This window comes from Zea mays, chromosome 7 (assembly GCF_902167145.1).
Source record: "Zea mays cultivar B73 chromosome 7, Zm-B73-REFERENCE-NAM-5.0, whole genome shotgun sequence".
NCBI lineage: Eukaryota > Viridiplantae > Streptophyta > Magnoliopsida > Poales > Poaceae > Zea > Zea mays.
In genome coordinates this window covers 35614191-35639612 of record NC_050102.1, presented here as the reverse complement: position 1 = coordinate 35639612, position 25422 = coordinate 35614191, and the positions used below count along the sequence as shown (strand labels likewise).

The window sequence follows — 25422 nt, the reverse complement described above, 5'->3', positions numbered from 1 at the left end:
ATTGTTCTTTGCCAGTAGCCTTCGTCTCATACAAGAGCTCGTGCATGCTGCAGAAGCACTTCGCGCTCGGCTCCAGCCCTTGACTGCTTACAGCCCAGACAAAAATCCCCATCCTAATTATAGCTTCAGGGGTGATCTGATGAAGGAAGATCTGGTATATCTTCAGCACTTCAACCACAAACTTGCTTAAAGGGAACCGAAGACCAGCCTTAAAAAAGCTTTGGTAGATAATAACTTCATTTTCCTCAGGAGCAGGGACGATGTTGTCTCCGCCAACTCTCATGATAGACATGTCATGAAAGTACCTTCCTCTCATATTGTCAAGATGACTCTGTTTAATAGTCGATTTTCCGAAGACAGCATGGCTTGGTCGCCAGGGTCGATCTTTAAAATCTTCATCTCCACTTTCCACATCATAACTATCACTGTCATCAGTATCTTCAGACAAACCTTCCAGTATCTCTTTAGTAATCTTCTTTGTGTTTGTTTTTTACATAGACTCAATAAACCCGGTGATAAAAGGATCCGCAACTTTATTTTCTTCAAACAACTTCGTCTCCTCAGTTAGCTTCGTCTCCACGGTCATCTTCTTTTCCCCAGTCATCTTTTCCCCAAACATGGTGAAAACACGTTTTTAAACCGAAGCTCGAAAAGCTTGAAAATCAGGCGAGAGCTAGTGAGCAAGAGCTAAAAAGTTTGAGAAAATAATGCAAATGGTAGAAATGGCGTATCAAATGTTGTTGGTGTGGGTTCATATTTATACGCCCAGTGCTTTGCAACTTGGTGGACCCCATCTGTCATTGACTATTGCTATTCTAGCAAAGGGAAGGTGTTTTTTTGGACCTTCGGTTTAAGGCCTTCGTTCTTGTCGCAGTCTGAATTCGTTGTTATAACAAATTAATACTGCGAGGGGCTACCGTTGGGGGGCTTCGTCTTCCGAGGGTCCTCAAAAACATGATTTAACAATGTATCCCAAGTGTAATATATGTACGGGTACCTTCGGACTCGGAATAAAACTGTACACAATATGAAAAGCATGGTCGAGACGAAGGTTGATGCAGCTCCGAAGCTACACGCAAGGGAGCTTCGGCTCAGCGGCAGTAAAAGGAACCAACTTAAAGGGGAAAAGGCTATCTAGTCCTCGTTGGATTGTCCTTAAGTCAATAGTAAACATAAAGGGCATGAATCAAATTTTACACAGGCTGCGCCTTGTGCCTATAAATAGATGAACAGTACCCCCGTACTGTTCACGCTGACTTGTATTCATTCGTGTGTCACGCTTGGACTTTTGCCTTCTGTCAAGCCGAAGGTACAAATGTAATTCAATATTGTTCATATTCATTTATGATGATTTAATAAAGATATATTAAGGATGTCATATGATTATTCATGTTATCTCTCATGTTTCGTATGCTTCTTCTTTCATTAATATATACTGCGATGATGAAGGTACGTGCTTCATGACCTCCGTCTGAAGATCATTATATCCTAAGGGAGATAATGCTTCGGAGGACGAAGGGCTTTAACCATTAACATTTTGTGTTGCCTTGTTCTTAACTCATTGCATTTGAGAACAAGTCCCCAACAAATATCAACAGACATAACAATATAACATGCATCAATGGGTCAAGAATTAGAGCTATTTTGTACAATGTTGCCTCATTATACTAGGAGTATCTAGAACAAGTTTAACGAGAAGACACATGGATGTGCTCATGGGCTCGACTAAGAGCTCATGTACTTGACATTCACAAATAGAATGAAGGCCTATTGGTAGATGATTTTAGAAGGATAAACATGACAAAGTTATTATCATATCAGCAGATACGATCAAGATCCTAACATATATGACAAGATTCTAGCAGATAAGAAAGAAATAGATGTAAATATAGAGTTTAACTCCATAATAGACTCAATTACCACCTCTATCTTATAACCGACCTTAGATACATGTCCATAACATGACACCCCTTCCTTGTACTATAAAAATAGGGCTAGAGAAGCCCCATGAGGGCAGATACCATAAAAATACAACCAAAAACACAAATAGGATGTAGAGTATCATCTCACCTCGAGAGCTTGAACTTGTATAAAATCTTCATTTCTCTGATGCCTTTACCTTCAAATTTTGATTACACGGTCTATCCCATAAATTCACTATTGAATAACCTTCAACAGTTTATGCGCTAGATAGGGGAAGCCATGCTAATCACTAGAAAGTTTATGGCAACCATGGGTCTCATGAGAGAAGAACTCATCTTTGACACCCTTGGATTCGTTGCCAACTTGTTCTTAAATTTTTGGCTTGTCCTATATCTTTTTGGTGTCTCAGTCTTCCCATGATCAAGATTTTGAAGATCCAATCTTCATCTTAGCAAATTCAGGTCAATCTAATCTTATGACACCGACTCAGACTAGGACTCAACCTCGACAGTGACTCAGACTTGGACTCATGTTTGACTTGAACTACAACTCAGACTCAGACTCATATGAATTTGAAGACCACTTTGTGTTCATGGATGAATTTGCAGAACAACATCAAGATAATCATCAATTTGACCCTGACGAAGACAATGTTGATAAGAAAATAGCCAGGAACCGTAACAGTTTATGGAAACATGCCATATATGTTCTTGCTCAGGTTTTTTTTGAAGTAAAAGTTACTGTAGGGAGGCCTACAGTATTTTATTGCTTAAGGAAACCAGAGTGGGGGTGAAGATACAGGAGGGTGAGTACAGAAAAAAAATTAGAATTATAGAACAGAATAAAGGAGCCAGGTTCTAATTTTATCTCCTATTACTGGCTTAACTCGATGACTAAGAAGGTTCATTTCAGATTTGAACGTAGCACGACAACCTTCCACCGTGGGTGGAATCTCATTGAACACCCAATTATTTCTGCATTTCCAGATGCCCCAGGTCAATAGAATTATAGGTTCAAGTTTCCAAGGGACTTGCCAACATCTTCTGATTCTTAAAATGGTGTTGAGTAAATCCGCAGAATGTGAAGGAGAGATTCCAATCAAGGACCAACATCTCTTAACAAAATTGCATCTGAAAAAGAGGTGAATGGTCGTCTCTTCAACTTGAAGAATACAGTTGTCACAGAAATAAGAGTCCAGAAACATGGACCGCTGCCTTAGAAAAGCTCTGGTATTTAGGGTGTGTTTGGTTTGGCTTTTGGCTTTGGTTTTTGTCCCATAAAAGTCAAAAGTCAAACCAAAGGGCTAAATCTGGAAAGCAGCTTTTTCTAAAAGTCGACTTTCTTATAGTGCAAAACTGAAAGCACTACTGGACCTGCTTTCAGCAGCTTTCAGGTGGAACTGTGAAAATATATATATGGAAGAATTTTTAGCGACTTTTAGTGGTTTCCACCAAACGGTTTTTAGCTTTTTAGCAGTTCACAGCGCACAACAACTTTTTTCACAGCTCACAACCCACAGCAGCTTTTTTCACAGCCATAGCCCAACCAAACAGACCCTTAGTCTGTCTTTCATTAGTAGCCAAAAGAACACCTTGTGCTTGGGTTGACATTTGGATTTCCACAACCAAGAGAAAATGGGATGTGTCCACTGGTTACCCATCAGATGAGCATAAATCTTTTGCGAGGAAAATAAGCTAGAAGAAGTAGAGCAGCTCCATTTGTCTTTGTGATTATTATGTGGAAGATTATCCAAGCAATCATTCAACTCTTGAAGTTGAACAAAGGCTTCAATGGACAACGATGCATGGAACAATTCTTGGGAGTCAACCAATCTTGCTTGTAGCACACTGATGTCTTTGCAAGCGGAGAAGGACCAAAGTTCTGGATACTGTGTTGATTTGGGAATACCATCCCAGTTATCATGCCAGAGAAGTGTTGTTTTTCCATCTCCAATTTCCACCCTAGCAATACTCTTAAATGGTTCAAGCGTTTTAAGGACATCTCGCCACCAAAAAGAACCAACTGGTCTATCCGAGGGCAGAGAGTGACTGTAGTGATTGGTCCAAATAATATTAACCCATGGGGTGTCAGCTCTGTTGAAAAATTTATGAAGGTTTTTCATGAGAAGGGCTCGATTTTGTAATGACAGATTGATTACACCCAACCCCCCTGAGATTTTGGCCTGCAAACCGAACTCCAAGCAACTTGAGGGGGTTTCTTGGCATTTAAATCAGCACCTCTCCAAAGGCAGTGCCGTCTGAGTCTGTCAATGTGTCTGATCACCATTTTGGGGAGCTTAAGAGTGCACATGTAATATGTTGGAAGAGAGGAGATGACTGCATTAACCATTTGAAGCCTTCCAGCCTGTGATAAGAAGATGGAGGTTGACGCCAGTCTTTTTTCAATTTTCTGGATAAGGGGTAGAAAAGCACCCAATTTAGGTCTTTGGAGACCCAAGGGAAGCCCTAAGTAAGTAAAGGGCAATGATCCAATTTTGCAATGAAAAGTATTTGCAAGGATCTCCATTTTCTGGTCCGTGACATTGATGGGGTAAATGTTGGACTTATGGTAATTCACATGAAGCCCAGTGGAGTCAGCGAAAGAGTTGAGCATTGCCTTTAAGAAGAAAAGTTGTCTAGGGCAGGCTTCCATTATGAGAATAGTATCATCAGCATATTGTATGATAGGGAAATCTAGACCACAATTGTTTGGTAATGGAAGACGAAGAATGCCACCTTCGCAGGCCTTGTTAACAATAGACTGCAAAAGGTTAGCAGCAAGAACAAAAAGAAGCGGGGATAGAGGGTCGCCTTGTCTGACTCCGCATCGACAGTGAAATCTTTTCCCAGGGACTCCATTCAAAAGAACTTCAGAAGATCCGGAGCCAAGAATCATAGAGATCCAGTGGATCCATTTATTACCGAACCCCTTGTGCCTTAGGATCTCCAAGAGAGCAGCATGCTCCAGTTTATCAAATGCCTTCTCAAAATCAAGCTTTAGAATGACCATTTCTTTTCTGGATTTGTGACAAAGGGAAATATATTCAAAAGCCCAAGCTAAGCAATCCTGGATCGATCTATCCTTGATAAAACCATATTGATTCTGATGGACGAGCTTTGTGATCACCAGCTGCAAGCGATTGGCTAAGATTTTTGTTAGAACTTTGACACTCGTGTTAAGGAGGGAGATGGGTCTATAGTCACCAACTGAATTAGGAGAGCCATTTTTGGGAATGAGGGTCACATATGATCCGTTGATGCTATGCATGCAGAGAGATCCTTCAAAAAATTTGTTGAATAGGTCATAGAAATCAGGGGCAATTACCGGCCAGCATTTTTTAACAAAGTCTGTGTTAAAGCCATCTGGACCTGGCGATTTATTTGAAGGCAGACATGCAATGATTTGATCGATCTCAAGGCTAGAGAAAGGGTGCTCAAGCTCGGATAAATTACCAATCGGCTGAATCAAAGCAGGTAAGTTGAAAACCATAGTAGTTTGCTGAGAAGTCCCCAAACGATTCTTGAAGGCATTAAAAAGCACAACTTCTTTTTCATTATGAGAGAGAGCCATATTTCCATTATCATCTTTAAGAGAATAATTAAGGTTATGTCTGTGCTTGACAGTGGCATTGGCGTGAAAGAATTTAGTGCCGGTATCTCCAAGGGTGGCCCATTTGATTTGACCTCTTTGTTTCCAATAAATCTGTTGCTTAGCTAAAAGATCTTGTAAATGGAGAAGAATGATTTCTTTGAAGTTCCATTCCTAAATGGTTAAGTCTCTGCTCTCCTCAATGAAATCTAATAGCTGCACCACCAACTTGACCTTATCAATCAATTTTGTTAAGTTGGGGAGAGACTTACACCAGACATGGATGTGCTTGCGTGCTCTTTTAAACTTTGCCATGAGCCTTTTAGCAGGGTCTGGTTGAAAGATAGGCTGATTCCAAGAGTCTTGAAAGATAGAGTGGAAATCATCAAGCTGAAGCCAATAATTTTCAAATCTAAAGATGGGTGGTTTGGGAACATTGATTTGGACATTGACCATCCAAGGGATATGATCCGAGGTTCCTCTAGGAAGCGAGAGTGCAGAGGTAGCTGGAAAGGTGACCGACCAAGCCTGTGAAACAAAGCACCAATCAAGTTTTTCGAGAAGTGGGTGACGTTGCATATTTGACCAAGTGTAGGCTTGTCCTTTGAGGGGAATTTCCTGAAGCCCTAGCTGACTGATTGCCAAATTAAAACTCATCATTCTGAGGTGATCCCCACCCGGTTTGTTGCGGTTATCAGGAGATCTGATCATATTAAAGTCACCAAGGGAGATCCATAATTTGTTATCATCAATCTCAATGCTGGAAAACCAAGAGAGAAATTCCTCTCTCCTATGAGGAGTACAAGGGGCATAAATGTTGGTGAGCCACCAGGTTTGATTGGTAAGCTTTGTATGGAAACAGATTGTGTGACCGAAAGAATTTTGATCAATAATATCCACATCAAAAAGAGAACCTTTCCAAATTGTTATGAAGCCCCTAGAAGCGCCAATAGAAGGTCCGAATTCAAACTTATCAAAGGATCTGCTGCAGAAGCGACGAATGTAGGAATCATCAAAGGACTCTTTTTTGTCTCTTGGATACATATGATATCACATTTAGAGTCCGAGATGTTATTTCGTAAGGAATTCCATTTAGTCTCTGAGTTAATTCCTCTAATGTTATGAGACAAAATTTTCAAGGAGCGGTGTAAGTTCTGAGGGCCGGAAGTCATGGTAAACTATCAGTCTTAAAATTAAGGAATTCCGGTATGCATAGCATACACCAATAGATCCTTCTTCCAGTATAAGTCCATAAACAGTAGAATTCAAAGGGCCACATAATCAGCATGGCGTGAGGGGAATAAGGCTTCCAATGGGCCCAACAAGAAATTTGCAAAGAGAGCCCACATAAAAAATAACAGAAGCTCCAGACATCAAAATTAACCATTTCAGGCAGCAAAGAGTCATTGACTCCATCAGAGTTAATTGTATCAAATAGAAAATAAACCTCGATTCCACCAGAGTTAGTTTCAGAAAAAGCAAAGAGCGCCACATGCGCGCCAACTCCAACCGTTAACCAACAAAATAATTGCCAACCAGTGTACAGAAAACACCATTCGGCCCAAAAGGGGGAGGCCAAAGCCTTACAACCCCGCCGAGGTATTAGCTTCATCATCATTGTCATCATTGAAGTGAGGGTCCCCCACCTGTTCATCAGAGAATTCAGATTCATCATCCTTGCTGTCGGGGGGAGCAACCGGCCTCTGAATGGCAGTACCAGTGGCCTTGGATCTGCTCAAATCCTCCGGATTTAGCTTGGAAGGGGTCATCCTACAGAACTCAGCACCCAATTTCTTGATGACATCAAGATGCATAGTAGGAGGGGCATATTGGGTGCAGCATGAGCAATTTTTCTTACCAATCCCAGTGCAATTTTTGAAGCCCTTGGCCTTTGCCCTAAGCCTGGCACTCCTTCTGACTGTCGTGTCGACTGAGATAGGCTGCCTTTTTCTGGGAGTTGCCTCTGACTGGGGAGAGGGTTGAGGCTTAGCAGGGGAGTCCTGACTGGGTGGAGGGGGAATCCTGATTGAAATGGTGTCCATGCTGGGTGCGACGAATGCCGAGATAGCTCCCGACAATAGGAATTTCCTGGTCCAATCAAACGAATCAGGCCTCATTAAAAGGCCCATGAAGAAAGCAGCCCAAACTTTTGGAACAGAAACTGAGCCATCATTGTCAGGGAACAAATCAGCCCAAGAGGAGGAACGCTTTCTGGCCATGAAATCTTCAAAAGCAGGATCAGGGATGGTTTGATCCAAGTGCAACATGAGGCCCATATTGATGTTATCTTTAATTTCCATGTCGTCGTGTCCCTCGACATTGTTTCCCTCCAAATTTATGTTGTCAGGAGGGAAAGCAGGCAAGGCGAGAACCGCATCGATGAATTTTAGAGGTAGAAAGTTTACACAACAATTACACAAAACATTATGACAACAAAGCTATTAATCGATGGGTTCATGCCGCTATTGCCAAAAGACAATGTGAAAATTCGTGAAGACTTATGTTAGATTAGTCGCATGTTGACGTACGCGGCCATGTATGCAGAAGTGCCTAGACCGACTCATACACCCATCCCTTAAAGGCACCAATTCAAAGTAAGTAAGCTACATCACATGGTTACCTGTAAATAAGCCAGAGTTATCATCAAACCAAGGCACAAGTTTCTAGAGTAAATGGCCGGCATGGTAAGGCTCGGCCAAGGGCTCAACCCAACTATACATCTCTGCAATGACTCATGTGGTAAGTACTGCATATGGGTGACGTGGCTGAATTCAGCCACCCAACCAATAACCATGCTTATTGTGCAAATCAAGACACATCTTAACTTGGTTTCTCAGTTGGATATTGACAAGAACGATCTCTGATCACTTTCAAATTATGCACTGCCATGAATCTTACCTGCGCTGCAAAATATCATCAAACAAGTTAAGATCGAAAAAAATGACAAGCACACACTAAAGAAAAACTGAAATTTTTAAGCAACAAGTACTAACAACCCAATCACTACAAGAAAACATCATGACAAACCATCCTAACATATAAACATTATTAAACCGACATAAATCCATGACAAACGCGGGGGGAAAAACGGTGAAAACGAGAACGACGATGGGGTACTGCCCCGCTGATAACTGAGTCTAAACGTCATTATTTTGTCGACAAATATCAAATGGTAGAAGCATTATTGTTCGACATTGTGCCCGACTCTTCTGCCTCGCCCTTCTGCATCAAGCTGGGGTGACGATGTCGGTCTTGACGGCAGCCTTGATCTTCTCCAGTGCACGACAGAGCAGCTTGCCAACGTCGTCGAAGGCCCCTGGGGCAGCGCGGTTGTCAGACGGGGATGAGCCGGGCACCAGCGCCTGACATGCCACGGTGAGCAGGGACCCAGCAGTGGTGTCGTCGCAGCCGACGGGTGTGCTGGAGGAGGAGCTCGGGGCGTGGCGAGCCCTGCCGTGGCCGTCCGGAAGGACGGCGAACCCCGACGGCAACAGGAAGACGGAGGCGTGGTCGCCACCGTTCATGACCGCGCGCATGGAATCCTCTTCGACCGGAGCGTAGACCACCATGGAGCAGGACGCGTCCGTGCACGCCTCCTGCAGGATCAGCGTCTTCTTGCGGTCGGTTCCATCGGTAACCTGTAGGGCTCTTTGCTGTGACAACATTGCTAGCTAACTGCAAAAAAAAAAAAAAAACAATAAACTCACATTGGAGTAGAGGACGGAGACAGCGTTGCCATTGAGATGGCCCGTGGGCACAGAGCAGAGCTCCGTCACCGCTGCGCTACTGGCGAAGAAGGCGTCCCACTCGCCACGGCGCTGGTCGTCGCGGAGGTAACGGAACACGAGCTGCGGCGGAGTGTTCGGCAGCCAAACCGTGGTGCTGGCGCTCAGCACAAGGTCGGCCACGGTGCCGGCTTTCTTCGAGGTCACCATGCGCACGGCGGTGTCGGTCCTCCTGGCGCCGGCGCCGGCGCTGCCGTACCACTCGTCGATGCTGCTCGACGGCTGGGTGACGGGACCAGACACAGCCGAGTAGAAATCCGCCACCATGCGCTGGGCCAGCTCCAGGACCCCTCTCTTCCCCATCGACGAAATGGCGGCTGCTGTGGATGTTTTCAAGAATAACAAGCCGATATATATATGGGTTTTTTAAATTGGTGCTAGTCCAAGAAAAACGATTTTAAGAGACTGACCTGTGTTGTCGCCGCCTCTGGAGACCTGGCTGGAGTGCAGGACAGCGAGGAACTCGCACTGCCTCTGCAGCGACGCGAGCCAACGGTGCGCGCCGAGAGCCTTCCCAGAGCGGAACAGTGGCCTGAACATCGTTGGCACGGTGGTCTCGTCGTACTCCGCGTGGACAACCCATGTGACCTGCGATGCCGTGGCGGCCCAGAAGAATTTCAGAGCTTCAAGGTCTCAGCATCACATACAGTTCAGGTCTCAAGTCAACTACTGTACCGTACCGTACCTTGCAGTAGCCATTGCGCATGTCCTCAACGAGGCAGCCGGACGGCAGCAGCCTGCAGCCCGTGTACCATGCCGGCACAAGAGTGACGCCGTTTGCAGCGGCAGCGGCGGCGGCGGCGTCAGCGACGCGGCTGCCTGGCGGTCCAAGGATGCCGTCCACGGACACGTCCATCACCGCCCACCGCCCCTCCGCCACCCGCTTGGTGTACCTCAAGAAGTTGATGCTGCGGTTGAGCAGACGCGGCGAATGCACCTGCAGCTCCGCGTTCATCTGCGAGTGCTCCACAATGTCAACAACCAATGGGATAGGAGTACACCGCTGGCTAAGAAACAAAACTCACCAGCTGAATATGCGAGCCGAAAACGCCGCCGGAGATGGCTGCGTCCCTCCTGGCGGTCACACTCGCCACGACGCTGGGGAACATCTCGGACCAGCGCCTCTGATGGACAAACACAAGCACCATATTTTAGGTTTTCGATTGGTGCAGGAATGGAATGGACCGGAGAAGACGTGCGTGCACGTACTACGTACCGCGTCTGTAAGCGTGGCGACGAGGTAGGTGGCAGAGGCTCTGACGACGCCAGTGGCCCTGGAGGCCTCCATGACGAACTCGTCCGGGCAGAGCCCGTGGTGCACCGGGAGTGCTTTCTTGTGCTTGTACCCCAGCTGGTAGTTGAGCGCCTCCCCGTCGGGGGTGGTGGGCAGCCACAGCGGCTCCCCCTTGGTGGCGAGCAGCAGGAACTGGTCCATGGCGGCCTCCGCGTGGCCGCGGAGCCGAGCGGCGCGGTCGGCCACGGGGCGGGCGACGGAGCTGGAGGAGACGACGACTGCCGCTGCTGCTGGGCCTGGGGGCGCCGGCGCCGAGAGCAGGATCTGGTTGAGCAGCGCGGTGGCGCGCGCGTACTCGCCCCTGAGCCGCGCGTTCTCCGCCACCAGGCGCCTGCTCTCCGGCGGCAGCTCGGCGGGCGCCGCCGCCGTCGTCGCGCCGCCGCATGCGAGGCAGGACCCGGTCAGTATGGCGTGCCGGAGCGACGCGTTCTCGGCCATCAGCGCGGCGTTCTCCTGCTGGACCACCCTGTTGTTCTGCGCCAGGGCCTTCGCCTGCATGCACGAAGAAACTCGTGACTGCCAATTCGTTGTACACATTTGGTCGTGCATGCATGGAAAACGTGGTGCTTGTGTGTGACTGGTGACGGTGGTGATCTGACCTGCGTCTGGGAGCGTTGGTTCTGGAACCAGTACTGCACCTGCCTGCCCTCCAGGCCAATCTTTGCGCCGAGCGCGCGGCGTGTCGGCGCATCTGGGTGGTCACACCGTTGGTATGCACTGCACAGCACAGCACAGCACAGGATACTGTAGATGTAAGCGTAGTACTCAAGCATTTTTTTAAAAAAAATCCAGAGTAAACCATGAAGGCATTAATCGATTAATTCTTTCTCGGTTCTACTGTATTACGCTCTGAGTTCCCGAATCTGCTCCAGGGTGTGGCGCTTCTGGCGTTTGGACGCCGTCTCGGGCTCTGGAGTGTAGTCCTCGTCGTCGTTGTAGTCCTCCTCCTCATCATCAGTGTAATCAGTGTCCTCGTCGGTATAATCATTGGCCTGCTGCTCTTCTTTCTCCATGGGTTACCTTGTAGTAGTACTAGTAGAAGATTAAAAGGTGTAATCAATGCTTCTTCGGTTACCGACTAGTAGGAGGTAACGGGTTCAAATAAATGGGAACCGTCGATTTTCTTTCTATTTTATGAATTAGTTCAAATTGTAAATAAAGACAGAAAGAAAGACCGTTAAACAAGTGATGTCATAAACACGTCCTGGTAACCGTGACTTTAGGTTATACATGTCTCGTGACAACATATCGTGTAAAATAGGGGATTTACACTGTTTACAGAGTGAAGTTTGAAATAAGGGATGAGATATAAAAGACACGGGAGACAATTATATGTGTACATGACATTGTTATCAAACTATGGTTTTCTATAATATTAGTTAGCACGGTTACAAGATGCTCACATTATATGCATGATAAACAACTCATATGAATTTTTAAAAAAAATACATAAGCCTAACATGCCAGCTAATATAGGAGGTACACAGCTCCTAACATGACAGCTAATATAGGAGGTACACAGCTAACACCCAAGCGTTACACACACAGAAAAGTTAACATGTCATATCCTTCCCGTTCTCAACTCATTTTTCACTTTAGAGCCCGTTCGTTTTGATTTCAATCCATGTTGATTGCACAGGATTGAATGTATTTAAATCTCTAGTAAGTCAAAATTATTACTAACTTTTTTAATGTCATCCAATCCATATAGAATAGGAATAACTGCACGAGGCCTTACTATGATAGAGCAGGCCAAAACGAGGGGTTATTTTCCGGCTCGATCTCAATGGCTTCCTCTTGCCTAGAGTGGCCACTTATGCGTTAGAGGGTTGGGGAAAGCCTCAATCGGTGTAGGCTACTACGTTTGTACTAGTAGGTTAGGGTTCAATTTATCACATATTAACTGTAGAGAATTATAACCACGCGATGTAGTTAAACAAACATCCCATGGTTATTTTACAATGCCACAGAAAAGTCTAACTTAAAAACACAAATTAAAATGTGAAAGGTGGTCAATAGATACCTTTGAGGTAAGCCTTCGTTCCCTTTGCCGAAACCAAGAAGAGAAAACTATCGGAGTATGGCTCTTGAAAATTAGAATAGTAGCGGTGCGACGAGCAAGTGCTCTGGGGATGAAAAATGATACGGGTGCCTACGCGTATTTAACGACGTTTATGGCCATGTAAATTACTAAACTGCCCATAAAAAGTTCAAACTCTAAATATAGTTGTATATTAATACAATACAATATAATATCTAGAAGCTATCAGTTACTAATTGATATAGTACTATATGCATACTACTAAAAAAGATACATTAATTTCATTGAATAATATAGATATCATCACATATGGAATTTATATCTTTATGTGGTTTATTATGGCATGCTTCATTCTTGGTTGTCATAACTAGCACTATTTCACAACTTCTTATATGATTCACCAGGAGTTATAGTTTCTTTTGGCAATGCTTAACTCTATCCAAAAAATAATGGTGCATATTTATCTTAAGCACCACCAAGAAGAGATATACAACATTAGTATAGTAGGTTTATTAAAACCTCCTTCTATCTGCTCATTTGAGATAATTCGCATTGGTGTCTTCTAAGTACTATGGAATGTGACATTGTCTATTTTTAGAAATGCCCTAAGGATTTTAGAAATTTGACCCACTATCTAACTTGTCATCTCTAAATAGTTATCATGTTTGGGTATTTTATTACTAGTTACTTGATGTAAATTGAAATTCAACATGGAGGTAAAATTTGATAACCTCACCATTTTACAGAAACCCCCTTGAAGCTTCATAGAGAGCCAACTATAGTGGCGTAACCCCACCCTAGCGTTGGCAGCTCAACATCCAGTGTCTTCTCTTCTCTTCTTTCTTAGGATCAATAAAATGAATGGACACATACTATATTGGTGGCAAATGGGAAGATAGCTTGTCACTATTCGAAGGGCTTGCAACAACAATCTTGTCCTTGGAGAGTTGACGATCAAATGTCAAAGGATTATTTTTTGTCAAAAAAGGAAAACACAATAGCATATTTAAAAAACCTTAGGCAATTTGGTGTGCTGGCGTAGAAGATCACAATGATGGTGGAAGCCTTAGGCCGCTCAACCACAACAATGAGCTTCATAAAGATCATATGCCTAAGATAACATCTTTTAGTTCTAGCCATTTAGATGACAACATAATCTTAGGGCTAACATCTATGCTAAAGATATGTTATAATGGGACCTAGCCATGCAAGGTTAAAAGTTTGATCAACATTTGAGTTAAAACAAAGAAGAAATTATCTCGATTAGGCCCATTATATATTATATAATGGAGTCATATGTAAATGGGCCAGGAAGATAGTGACCAATAGATGATACGATGAAAAGAGGAATCACCCAACAAATCATTTGATGCACATCAAAGAGCTAGCATAGTTGAAGAAACTAGCAGATCAAGGCTAACAAGAAGATCTTGTGTCCTGAAGTTCATGTAAACAAGCCAACACGTCAAAGTCTATTATAGATGATTAGTACAAATTTAATGCTAATGCTTCCACAAAAATCATGTGGATATAAGCATTACTATTAGAACTTGGAATTGATGCTCCTAGAGCGCCTAAAACTATGGTTGCCTTTCTACCAATCTAGTTTTTCATGCTTATCCAAACATATAGATGTGTGTATAGGCAATAATACCAGGATACATAAAAGTACCAGAAAGAGAGTTAGGAGGGAGCATGGCGCAAGTTGGTGGCCTTGTTGAACTTGGGCATGAGTGGGAGCTAGTATGTGAGCGGTTATAATGGTTTGGTTGTAGTGTGCACATTACCCTACACCCTCTTGCTACTCATCAATTGATGAACAAAGACAAGGAAAGGATTACAACCTCAAACACTAGTTAGCATGAAGATCTTATAGATCCCCTCACCTCATGGTTGTGGTGGCATTTCTAGCCTAATTGTCCTAATCCACCTTTAAGCCTACATACTGAGAGAACTCTTCGTGTGATGAACCCTATCTGAGCCCCCAAAAACGCTGCTCCATCCCTCCTTTATATAGTGCAAGGGAAGACAAAGGTTAAATGAACCTTAGATTTCACTGGCTAAGATCCAACTACCTTGATTTTATTAGGTTCATGGGGTTGTACCAGGGCCCTTCCCCTACTCGAGGCACAATGTCACAAGGGTCATGTTGTTCAATATGATGAAGTTGGTACTCAGTGTAGCCTTTTGTGCTAGATAATAATTCATGGTACACTCCATGGGTGCATGCATACAACATAGTGACCTCGAGCATAGTAATATGTTATAACAGGATCAATGCACATACATCATAGTAATATCGAACACCCTACATTCTAAGTCATGGTAACAACATGCTTATTAGGCCTATAATGTTGCCCATCACACATTTAATGTGTTGTACCTAAGATTTATCAATTAAGCTAGTGATACGAACCTGTCCTTAGGCCTTTATATGTGGAGTCCATCTCCTAGGGTCATACTATCCATGGTGGGCCTATACACATCCTTCTAGCATAAGACATGACTACACTTGGGTGCTCTGAGTCCCTTGTTCCCTCAAGGCTTCGGGACCCAATAGGACCTTAGGTACCTTAAGGACAATAGAGTACCCTCAATGTCTAAGTGTTGTTGAATGCTTTAGGACACGACCTATCTCGGACACCTATATTTATATTGCCCTAGGGCATGAGGGCTCTAGGGACTTAGACATATGAGTGCCCTAAGGAATGAGGATGAGGGGCTTGAGAACTTAATCTCATGAGATCCCTAGGACATAATGGGCTAAAAATGCCAAGAGCGATGGTCATTGCCTCAAGGCATAAGGCTCCTAGGGGACATAGATTACTTCACCTTATGCTTTCTCAAGACACTATGAGTCCTGGCCATTATAGCGCTGTTGGGGCGAAGGTGTAACGCCCCCTCGCTCGAGAGGCCCACGCCAGAGGATTCAAGACTAAAGACCACGTAGGCCTAAAGATTGAGCCACACTGTGAAGTGCTTAGGGACAACGCGCGTGCGAAGACTCAGGCGATACCTTCACCCAAACAGTCCGGGACGAAAACCATCAAGGACTCTAGTGATCGAACAATCAGGACTACGAATACAATGTGTTGTAAACTTCCACATTGTAAAAGGGGGCCCGTGTATAGTCGTGTAATGCCCCGAGTTTGGGGGTGTAAATTTTCTTCCTTAACATCCACAAATTCGAGCGTTACCTTCCCTTTTCCATTCCTTTTCGCTACGCTTTGTCCCTTTCAAAGTTCTAGAGAGTTAACTCGATGTATTGTATTAATAAACCCTAGAAATGATTTATGGTTGTTGCACTATGCCGGAACATGCATCTTTTTTGTTTGTTGAGTGAATTTGTGAAGCATGCATTTAGTAAGAAATTAGAGCTAAAAAATAGGAAAAAGGAAAACTCAAGCCCCTTACATCTTGGGCTCGCTCGGTGGCCTGCCCCGCGGCCCAGCCAAGGCCGCGTCCCCACCTCTCCCAGCGGCACGCGCAGGCCCACTACATCGCCGCGGCCTAGTCACATGGCGCCCACTCGACCCACCCCAACGGCCTCGCCCATGCCTGCCGCGCGCGTGCGCGCGTGGGTAGTTGCCCAGCGTCGCCACCGCGCGTGGGGCCCGCCCGTCAGCCCCGCCCCCACGTTCCTCTCTATTGTCGTTTGTCCTCCCTTGGACGCCAGTTGCCATCCCTCTCCCTCACGCCCTCATCCTCGCCGTCAAGCGCCCGCTGCCCCACCGCCTTGCCGTCTGCGTGCGTGACCATTGAGGTGAGCCCTCCTCTTCTCCTTCTCCCTCCCCCTCCTTCCCCTTCGTTAGCCGAACCAGCCCGGCGTGCTCGTGGTCTGGCGCGTTGGCCTAGCCGGTGCTCCGCGTGGCCCCACTGACTCCCCTCCTAGTCCGGCCATGGCGCGTTGGCTTAGCTGGCGCTCCAGCGCGGCTCGGCCCGCCCGCCTAGCGCATCCGTGGCGCATGGGCCCGCGTCTCCGCCCCAGTAGTTCGTCCTGGCGTGGTGTGTGGCGCGTGGCCGGTGTGCTCGCGACGCGGCGTGGTATGGCTCGCGGCCAGCGCCCCAGCGCGGCATGGCTCGTGGCCAGCGTCCTCGGCGTGGCGTGACCAGTCCGGCGTGTGTCCCCGGCGTGGGTGCGCGATCACCCCGGGTTCGTCGCGCGTGCGTCCTCGTTGCGCGCATTATTATTCCTCGCGTGAAGTCGATTACGTTGATAAATCAATTCATTAGTGAACCGACAGAAGTTAGAGTAACCGAATAATCAGAGGCAAGTATTGAAGTTACGTATGCATACGATGGGCTAGCTCGTGATAAACTGATAATATCATTCACATACTAGTAATAATAGCTTATCGCAGCGCATGCTTTTGTTAATTATTTAATTAATTGTTAATCCAATAATTATTAAAATAGCGAGCTAGCGAAGACTAGTTTACAATCTGGACTTACACTTTGTGAACATACGTGAGTGTAATTAGGCCAGCTCGAATGTTTTATACTCGTTAGGTATAAATGTGTCGTCAAGTTAGTAGTTCTTGCGAGTAGCACGTGCGGTCTCACGCATTGTAGTGTGTTGTTCCGCTGACGCTAGCTTCACATGATCGTAAGCGCGGACTTGGTTGTTTTCCTTATATGGTGTACTGTTCCTTTCCTAATTTAAGATGTGAATTTATGTTTGCACTCACATAGATAACGGTCAGTTGGCGGAGTCCGAAGGAGTTGCAGTTGAAGACCCTGAGCAACAGCTGGTTGGTGAAGGCAAGTGTCCCTTGACCCATCTATGTCCTATTCATTTTATAATTCACTCCCCGCATTTACACAATTTATACCTAAGGATTGACTAGCTTTGTTTATCATGTCCTTGTTTACCTCGGTGGGTTGGGTTATTTGGTTTAGCGTTTTGCTAGAGCTTCACACTAATCAATGAACATGATGAGATTATTTATGATACACTGTTTTCCCTTTCGATTATGATGATGATATTATGACATTTAAGGGGACTCGAGCGGTTTCTCGAATGCATCTCCGTAAGGATTGGTTCGTTGGATGACCACCTGGGAAAACAGTGCAACCATGAGGGTGGTATGGGACGCCCTTAGCTGAATAATTAGAGGAACTGAGGTGTAGTTCGCTTCATCGTCGTGCCATCAATGGGGCTCGGTGTATGCGGCTCGCTCTGCCGAGGGTGGATTGCCCCTTGGGGTGGAGTGCGGTACATTTAGGAAACCTAACGGGTGGCTACAGCCTTAGGGAATCTTTGTAAAGGCTATGTAGTGAAACCCTGCCTATTCACCTTGGTAGTGTTTAAGGGTTTGATCGACCCGAGGCAAAAGGGAATCACGGCTTGTGGGTAAAGTGCGCTGAAAGTCGCCTAGAAGGGGGGTGAATAGGCAAATCTGAAATTTATAAACTTCAAGCACAACTATAAGCCGGGGTTAGCGTTAGAAACAAAGTCGAGTCTGAAAGAGAAGGTGAAAACAAATCACAAGCAAATAAAGCGTATGACACGGTGATTTGTTTTATCGAGGTTCGGTTCCTGCAAACCTACTCCCCGTTGAGGTGGTCACAAAGACCGAGGTCTCTTTCAACCCTTTCCCTCTCTCAAACGGTCACCTAGACCGAGTGAGCTTTTCTCCTTAATCAACGGGTCACTTAGACCCCTTACAAGGATCACCACAACTTGGTGTCTCTTGCTTGATTACAAGTTTCTTAAGAACAAGAATGGAGGAAGAAGAAAAGCGATCCAAGCGTCAAGAACTCAAATGAAGACAAATGTCTCTCTCTCACAAGCCACTAAGTCTTTGGAATGAGTTTGGGACTTGGAGAGGATTTGATCTTTTGTTTTGTGTCTTGGAGTGAAGTCTAGAGCTCTTGTATTGAATGCAATGGCTGAAAACTTGGATGCCTTGAAGTGTGGTGGTTGGGGAGGTTGTCTGTCGATGGGCGCACCGGACAGTCCGGTGCGCCACCGGACACTGTCCGGTGCGCCAGCCACGTCTCTCAACCGTTAGGGTTCGACCGTTGGAGCTCTGACAGCTGGGGCCACCGGACAGTCACTGTTCACTGTCTGGTGCGCCTTCTGGCGCTGCTCTGACTCTGCGCGCGCAGTCCGTGCACTGTTCACGTTCACTGTTCACTTTTGCAGACGACCGTTGGTGCAGTAGCCGTTGCTCCGCATGGCACACCGGACAGTCCGGTGAATTATAGCGGAGTGGCTTTTCCAGAAACCCGAAGCTGAGCAGTTCAAAGTTGATCTCCTTGGTGCACCAGACACTGTATGGTGGCACACCAGACAGTCCGGTGCGCCAGACCAGGACAGCCTTCGGTTTCTTTTTCTCCTTTCTTTTTGAACCCTAACTCGAACCTTTTTATTGGTTTGTGTTGAACCTTTGGCACCTGCAGAACTTATAATCTAGAGCAAACTAGTTAGTCCAATTATTTGTGTTGGGCAATTCAACCACCAAAATCATTTAGGAAAAGGTTTGACCCTATTTCCCTTTCATGCGCAACCTCTACAGAGTGTTATGGAACTAATATATCAGTTGTGCTCGCGGTTATGAGCGGCCAAGGGAGCTCCATTGATTAGAGACACATTGATCAGATATGTTTTGTTTACAGGTGATAATGAGGATGATGGTTTTGATTATGATTATGGTAATGGTTTTTGGTATTCTTTTCGTTTGGAAAGGGTACTTCTGGGTTAACAACTTGGGTTAATGCTAAAACCTAGCTCTTTACTAGTAATAATTACCTGACCAACTAAAAGCGAATGCTTGACCTTAACCCCACATATAGCTAGTCCACTACAGCCAAACAGGACAATTGCTGAGTATGTTGATGTGTACTCACCCTTGCTTTACACACCAAACCCTCGAGGTTGTCCATGTTGCAACCACTGCTCAGGAGAAGATGAAGTCATGGAGGAGGACTTCTAGGAGTTCCAAGAGTACGATGAGTTCTAGGCGTGGGTTAGCGGCAAACCCCCAGTCGGCTGCCTGTGAAGGCCGCATTTATCTACGTTTCATTTTTGCACTTTGATAATTGTTAATGACTATGTGGATGTCTCGGACATCATGATGTAATCAACTATTACTCTCTTTTATGTTATTATTCGAGCATTGTGTGATGATGTCCGATTATGTCAATGTTGTGTACGTGAATTGCTGATCCTAGCACGTACATGGTTCGCATTTGTTTTGCCTTCTAAAACCGGGTGTGACATAAGTGGTATCAAAGCTCGTGCTGACTGTAAGGCCGCTAACCTAGAGTAGAATGGTCGTTCTAAGGATTATAGACCCCTATTATCACCTTGACTTTGGTATCCCTTCAAAAGTTGGTCATATCGACCAAATCTATGGTCGATTATATATATTATACCTTGCTGAAAATTTTGTTTATTTCTATTTTCTAATTTTTATTTGGTCTACTTGCTGGTCATACTAGTTCTGTTCTCACTCCTATGCTTACGGTGTGTTTTGTAGATGGCTCGTCTTAGACACACCGCACGGATGTCAGTCATTCCCTTCTTGCCTTCTCGTCTCGTGGAGCGTCCACTTCGCCGTCCGGTGACTGGGCAGTCTAGCCATTTGGAGAGGCTGCACCACCGCCTGCACGAGGAGCAGAAGCATCGGCGATAGGAGCTGGAGCAACAGAGCTCTTCTTCCTCGCCTCAGCAGGAGGTAGAGTCTGTGAGGCGCTGCTCTCCTGTGCCCCGCTGGAGGCGCCCCCTGCACCACCACTGGGCGTCCCGGCTGCTGGAGTAGCTGTTGGAGGAGACCCCGACAACGGAGGCGACGACAACACCTCAAGCTACAACATCGACCTTTCAGAGGAGCATGAGCCAGAGGGATGGGTTGCTCGACCCATCACTCGCGACGCCGCTCGTGGGTGTCACTTCCATGATGCGCTCGACACCTTGCTACGCCAGGCACTCGACCGACACACTTGGTCCATCGAGTATCGTTGTGCTGTCTTCCAGCACAGTCGCGGGGTTTACCCGGACCGCTGGGAGGCGACTTGTTTGGTGTGCCGTCCGGAGAATAGTCTCCGGGATGCGGAGGTCTGCTCGGAGCATTACTCTATCTCTGAGCGGGACTCAGCTGAGGCGGCCATGCAAGATGCCACACGACGTACGCTTTCGCACTACTGCTCAGTGTTCGGTGGGGTAGCCAATGGTCTCGACCTGAGGTATTACCCCCGTCATCCACATGGCAGCATAGGAGGTGTGATTGTCTCACCTGTTGGTGAGAACAATCCTAGGTTGAGCAGCACAGTCAACCTAGTCGACGTGCTAAACACGAAGCTGGACCATGCTTTAGATGAGTTGACTAGGGCTCGTGTTAAGGTCGCCCAGTTGCGGGCCGAGCGCGAGGAGCGCCGTCACCTAGAGGATGGATCCCCCGCCCCTGTCGGGACTCAGCACCCATATCGCTCACCTTAGTGTGGATACCATGCCTACGGCAACACCGACTACAGGACCAGGATAAATTTAGAACCATATATCGTCAGCGTTGGATCCTATAATTAATGTTTAAAATAGAAGTCTTAGTCTTAGCTTTAGTATTACTCTCAGTTAGTCTTAGTTAGGCAGGGTAATTTGCTTATCCTGTGTTTTTATGTTTGTCATGATGAACCATGATGGATTTGGGTCTTTGTAATGACTGTCCCCAGAGTGTGGGTACCCCCCTGCACTTTGGTTTACCTGTTAATGTTAATAAAATTAGTTATCTAGTTGGGAAGCCTTTTATTCTACTTTCCTCTTTATCTGAGAAGTTGTGTTTGTCTGTATTGGGAGTCAGTGAAGATGCTTGTCTGTTCAGTATTGTGGAAGAATACTATGCTCTTTTCTTATGCTGCAAGATTTGCAAGATCAGTTCTGATGTGTGATTGCAATTCCGCAGATGTCAGACAACAGGCGCAGAGGAGGAAGGCGTGCTCAGCAGGAGCAGCAAACACCGCAAGATGAGGCACCTCAACAGTAGTTGCCACCACCACCCCCGATGACAATAGAGCAGATGTTTCTGATGCAGACTCAAGAAATCCAAGCTATTGGTCAGACTATGGCCGCCATGCAGCAGCAATAGCCCCCATTTCAACCTCAGATGCAAGTGCAGATGCCTCGGATGCCCAGAGACAAGTGTGCTGAATTCATGAGAGGTCATCCCTAGTGTTCGCTCGCTCTGCTGACCCCATGGATGCTGAAGATTGACTGTGTACCATGGAGCGACAGTTGCACACCGCTCAGTGTGATGACAGAGAGAAGGTTCTGTATGGTCCCCGTCTGTTGAGGGGAGCAGCTCAGTCTTGGAGGGAGTCCTACCTCGCCACCCACGCCAACCCCGACACCATCACCTGGGAGGAATTTAGGGATAATTTCCGTCAGTATCATGTTCCAGCAGGTCTGATGACAGTGAAGAAAGAGGAATTTCTGGCGCTCAAGCAATGGCCTATGTCAGTCAGTGAGTACCGAGACAGGTTTCTGCAGCTGTCCCGCTATGCTCCTGAAGATGCCAATACAGATGCCAAGAGGCAGTATCGTTTCTTGAGAGGCTTAGTCGATCCCCCGCACTATCAGCTGATGAACCATACCTTTCACATTTCAGCACCTGATCGACAGAGCAATCATGACAGAGAAGAAGCGCAAAGAGATGGAGGATCGCAAGCGCAAGATTGGTGGACCTCAGCCTGGGAGCAGCAATCGCCCCCGTTTCTCAGGCAACGCACCTCAGCAGTTTACGCAGAATCAGCGCCCACCTCAGCAGCAATTTCAGAGGCAGTACCCTCAGCATCAGCAGGAGAATCGCCAGAACAGTCAGTCAGGAGGAAGTCAGTTCCAGAGGTAGAATCAGCAGGCACCTCGTCTTCCTACCCCAGCAACCAACCAGAGCAATCAATCAGCCCCAGTGCAAGGCGGAGGCAGAGCATGTTTCTCAGCCAGGAGCAGGCAATCAGCCCCAGTGCAAGGTGGAGAGCAAGGCCATTGGGTGATGCATTGTCCAAAGAAGGTAGCTCAACAGCACTCAGACCCTAGTGCCCCAGCAAAGTAGAATGTGTCTCAGCCAGGAGCAGGCAATCGCGCCCAGACACGTTACAACCTTGGGAGACTGAACCATTTGGAGGCTGAAGCAGTCCAGGAAACACCAGGCATGATAGTAGGTATGTTTCCCATCGAATCTCATATTGCAAAAGTGTTATTTGATACTGGAGCAACACATTCATTCATTACTACATAATGGGTAGAAGCGCATAATCTTCCAATAACCACCATGTCAACACCAATTCAAATTGATTCAGCCGGTGGTAAAGTTCGAGCCGATAGTGTATGCTTGAATGTAAGTGTGGAAATAAGGGGATAGAGTTCCCCGCTTACCTCATAGTAATGGGTACTAAGGGAATAGATGTTATCCTAGGGATAAACTGGCTAGATAAGTACCAAGCAGTTATCAGTTGTGATAGGAGGACAATTAAGTTGGTGTCCCCACTAGGAGAAGAAGTGGTGACTGAGTTAGTCTCACCCGAGCCAAGGAAAGGAGGTTGTCACCAGATGACGATTGATAGCAAGGAGGCAGATCCACTCGAAACTATCAAGGTGATGTCATAGTTTCTGGACGTGTTCCCTAAAGATTTACCAGGTATGCCACCTGAGCGGAAAGTTGAGTTTGCCATAGAGCTTCTTCCTGTTACCGCCCCCATTTTTAAAAGAGCCTACAGGGTATCTGGACCAGAGTTGATTGAGCTCAAGAAGCAAATAGATGAGTTGTTAGAGAAATGCTACATCAGACCAAGCACCTCACCTTGGGCCGCCCCTGTCTTGTTCGTGGAGAAGAAGGATGGGACTAGGAGGATGTGCATTGATTATCGAGCTCTGAATGAAGTCACAATCAAGAACAAGTACCCCTTTCCCAGAATAGAAGATCTGTTCGACCAGCTGAGAGGTGCCAACGTGTTTTCAAAGATAGATCTGAGGTCATGTTATCATTAGCTCAGGATCCGACCTTCGGACATCCCGAAGACGACATTTATTACCAAGTATGGGCAGTATGAGTTCACCATTATGTCTTTTGGCCTGATGAATGCACTAGCCTTCTTCATGAATCTGATGAACAATGTATTCATGGATTATCTCGGCAAGTTTGTGGTGGTATTTATGGATGACATTCTCATATATTCTCAAAGTGAGGAGTATGTGGATCATTTGAAGATGGTATTGTAGAGACTGCGAGAGCACCAGCTGTATGCAAAGTTGAGCAAGTGCGAGTTCTAGATTGACGAAGTTCTGTTCTTGGGTCACATAATAAACAAAGATGGGTTGGTTGTGGATCCAAAGAAACTGACAGACATTCTGAACTAGAAAGCGCCAACAGATGCTCGAGGAATCAAGAGCTTCATTGGAACGACCAGATATTATCGGCGATTTGTTGAAGGATTTTTGAAGATTGCGAGACCGATGATAGCTTTGCTAGCAAACAAAGTTGAGTTCAAGTGGATCCAGAAGTGCCAAGAGGCCTTTGAAGCTGAAAGAGAAGTTGACTACAACGCCTGTCTTAGTCTTGCATGATGTGCACAAGCCCTTCTCGATGTATTGCGATGCTTGCTACACTGCCTTGGGATGTGTATTGATGCAGGAGGGAAGAGTTGTGGCTTACTCGTTCCGACATCTGGAGGTTCATGAGAAGAATTATCCAATCCATGACCTAGAGTTGGCAGCAGTGGTTCATGCACTGAAGACATGGAGGCATTATCTGTACGGGCAGAAATGTGATGTGTATACAGACCACAAGAGTCTGAAGTACATATTCACCCAGTCGGAGCTGAATATGAGACAACGTAGATGGTTAGAGGTGGTCAAAGACTATGAATTGGAAATTCACTACCATCCAGGCAAAGCGAACATGGTAGCAGATGCTTTAAGCAGGAAAAGTCAAGTCAATACGATAGTCGCTCCCCCGATGCCTTATGAGTTGGCCAAAGAATTTGACAGGTTGAGTCTCGGATTACTGAATAACATGCGAGGAGTAACAGTCAAGTTAGTACCCACCTTAGAGCGGGAAATCAAAGAAACACAGAAGAATGATGAGAAGATCAACGAAATCCGGCAACTGATTCTAGAAGGATGTAATACCCAAAAAGGAATACAATGAGTATATAGTTGTTATTCTTATTTTGTATGCCATATATTCATCATAACGAGAGCACACCTGTAGTTAAGAATGATTAATCAAAACAAATAATAAAAAAAATGGAATATGCATCATGCTGAGGCTTTATTTTGTGTGCATTTTGTGATGATATAAAAATAGAGTAAAAAATATGTTAATACCCAAATTGGAATTTAATCCTAAAAGAAGTTCTAGAGTTTGGAAAAGAAGAAAGGGAATACTATGTGACAAAAAATAGAATAAAAATATATATAATAAAATATATTATTTATACATTAAGATTTGAATTTGTACATTTACTCAAAGGTGAAACTCATATTCAAATTCAAATTGGATTCAAAATAATTATAAAAGAAAACAAAAAATAAAACATAAAAAGGAAAAAAGGAACATTACCTGCGCATGGACCAAATTCCCTGGGCGCGGCCCAAAACTTCACCCCCCAGCCAGCGCATCTCGCTATTTCTCCACCACAGCAATCCAATGGCACACTGACATGTCGGGCCGTTTCACCAGTAGCCCGTTCCCTCTCGTGGTGGACATTGACTTCTGCCGCGCGGGCCCATCACACAGCCACTCCCGCATCCGCTGCGTGGCAACTCCTTCAAACAACACGGGCGGGGTCCACTG

The 25422-nt window shown here is 45.7% G+C and overlaps 1 protein-coding gene across 3 annotated transcripts; it reads right to left on the bottom strand.

Moving 5' to 3' along the window:
* Positions 1-8466: 8466 nt before the first annotated feature.
* LOC100383907 (uncharacterized) lies at positions 8467-12706 on the bottom strand. Of its 3 annotated transcripts, none has more exons than XM_023300558.1 (9): positions 12614-12706; positions 11437-11622; positions 11190-11307; positions 10513-11082; positions 10322-10420; positions 9982-10251; positions 9707-9884; positions 9219-9613; positions 8467-9149 (listed from the first exon to the last, which is right to left on the bottom strand). In XM_023300558.1, the coding sequence occupies exons 2-9, from the start codon at positions 11601-11603 to the stop codon at positions 8739-8741; spliced, it is 2208 nt and encodes a 735-aa protein (XP_023156326.1). In that variant the 5' UTR covers positions 11604-11622; positions 12614-12706; the 3' UTR covers positions 8467-8738. The 3 variants fall into 3 exon arrangements, with proteins under 3 accessions (XP_023156326.1, XP_023156325.1, NP_001349156.1); XM_023300557.1 differs by having other exon boundaries at positions 9219-9616; positions 11437-11610; NM_001362227.1 differs by having other exon boundaries at positions 8468-9149; positions 9219-9616.
* Positions 12707-25422: the final 12716 nt, after the last annotated feature.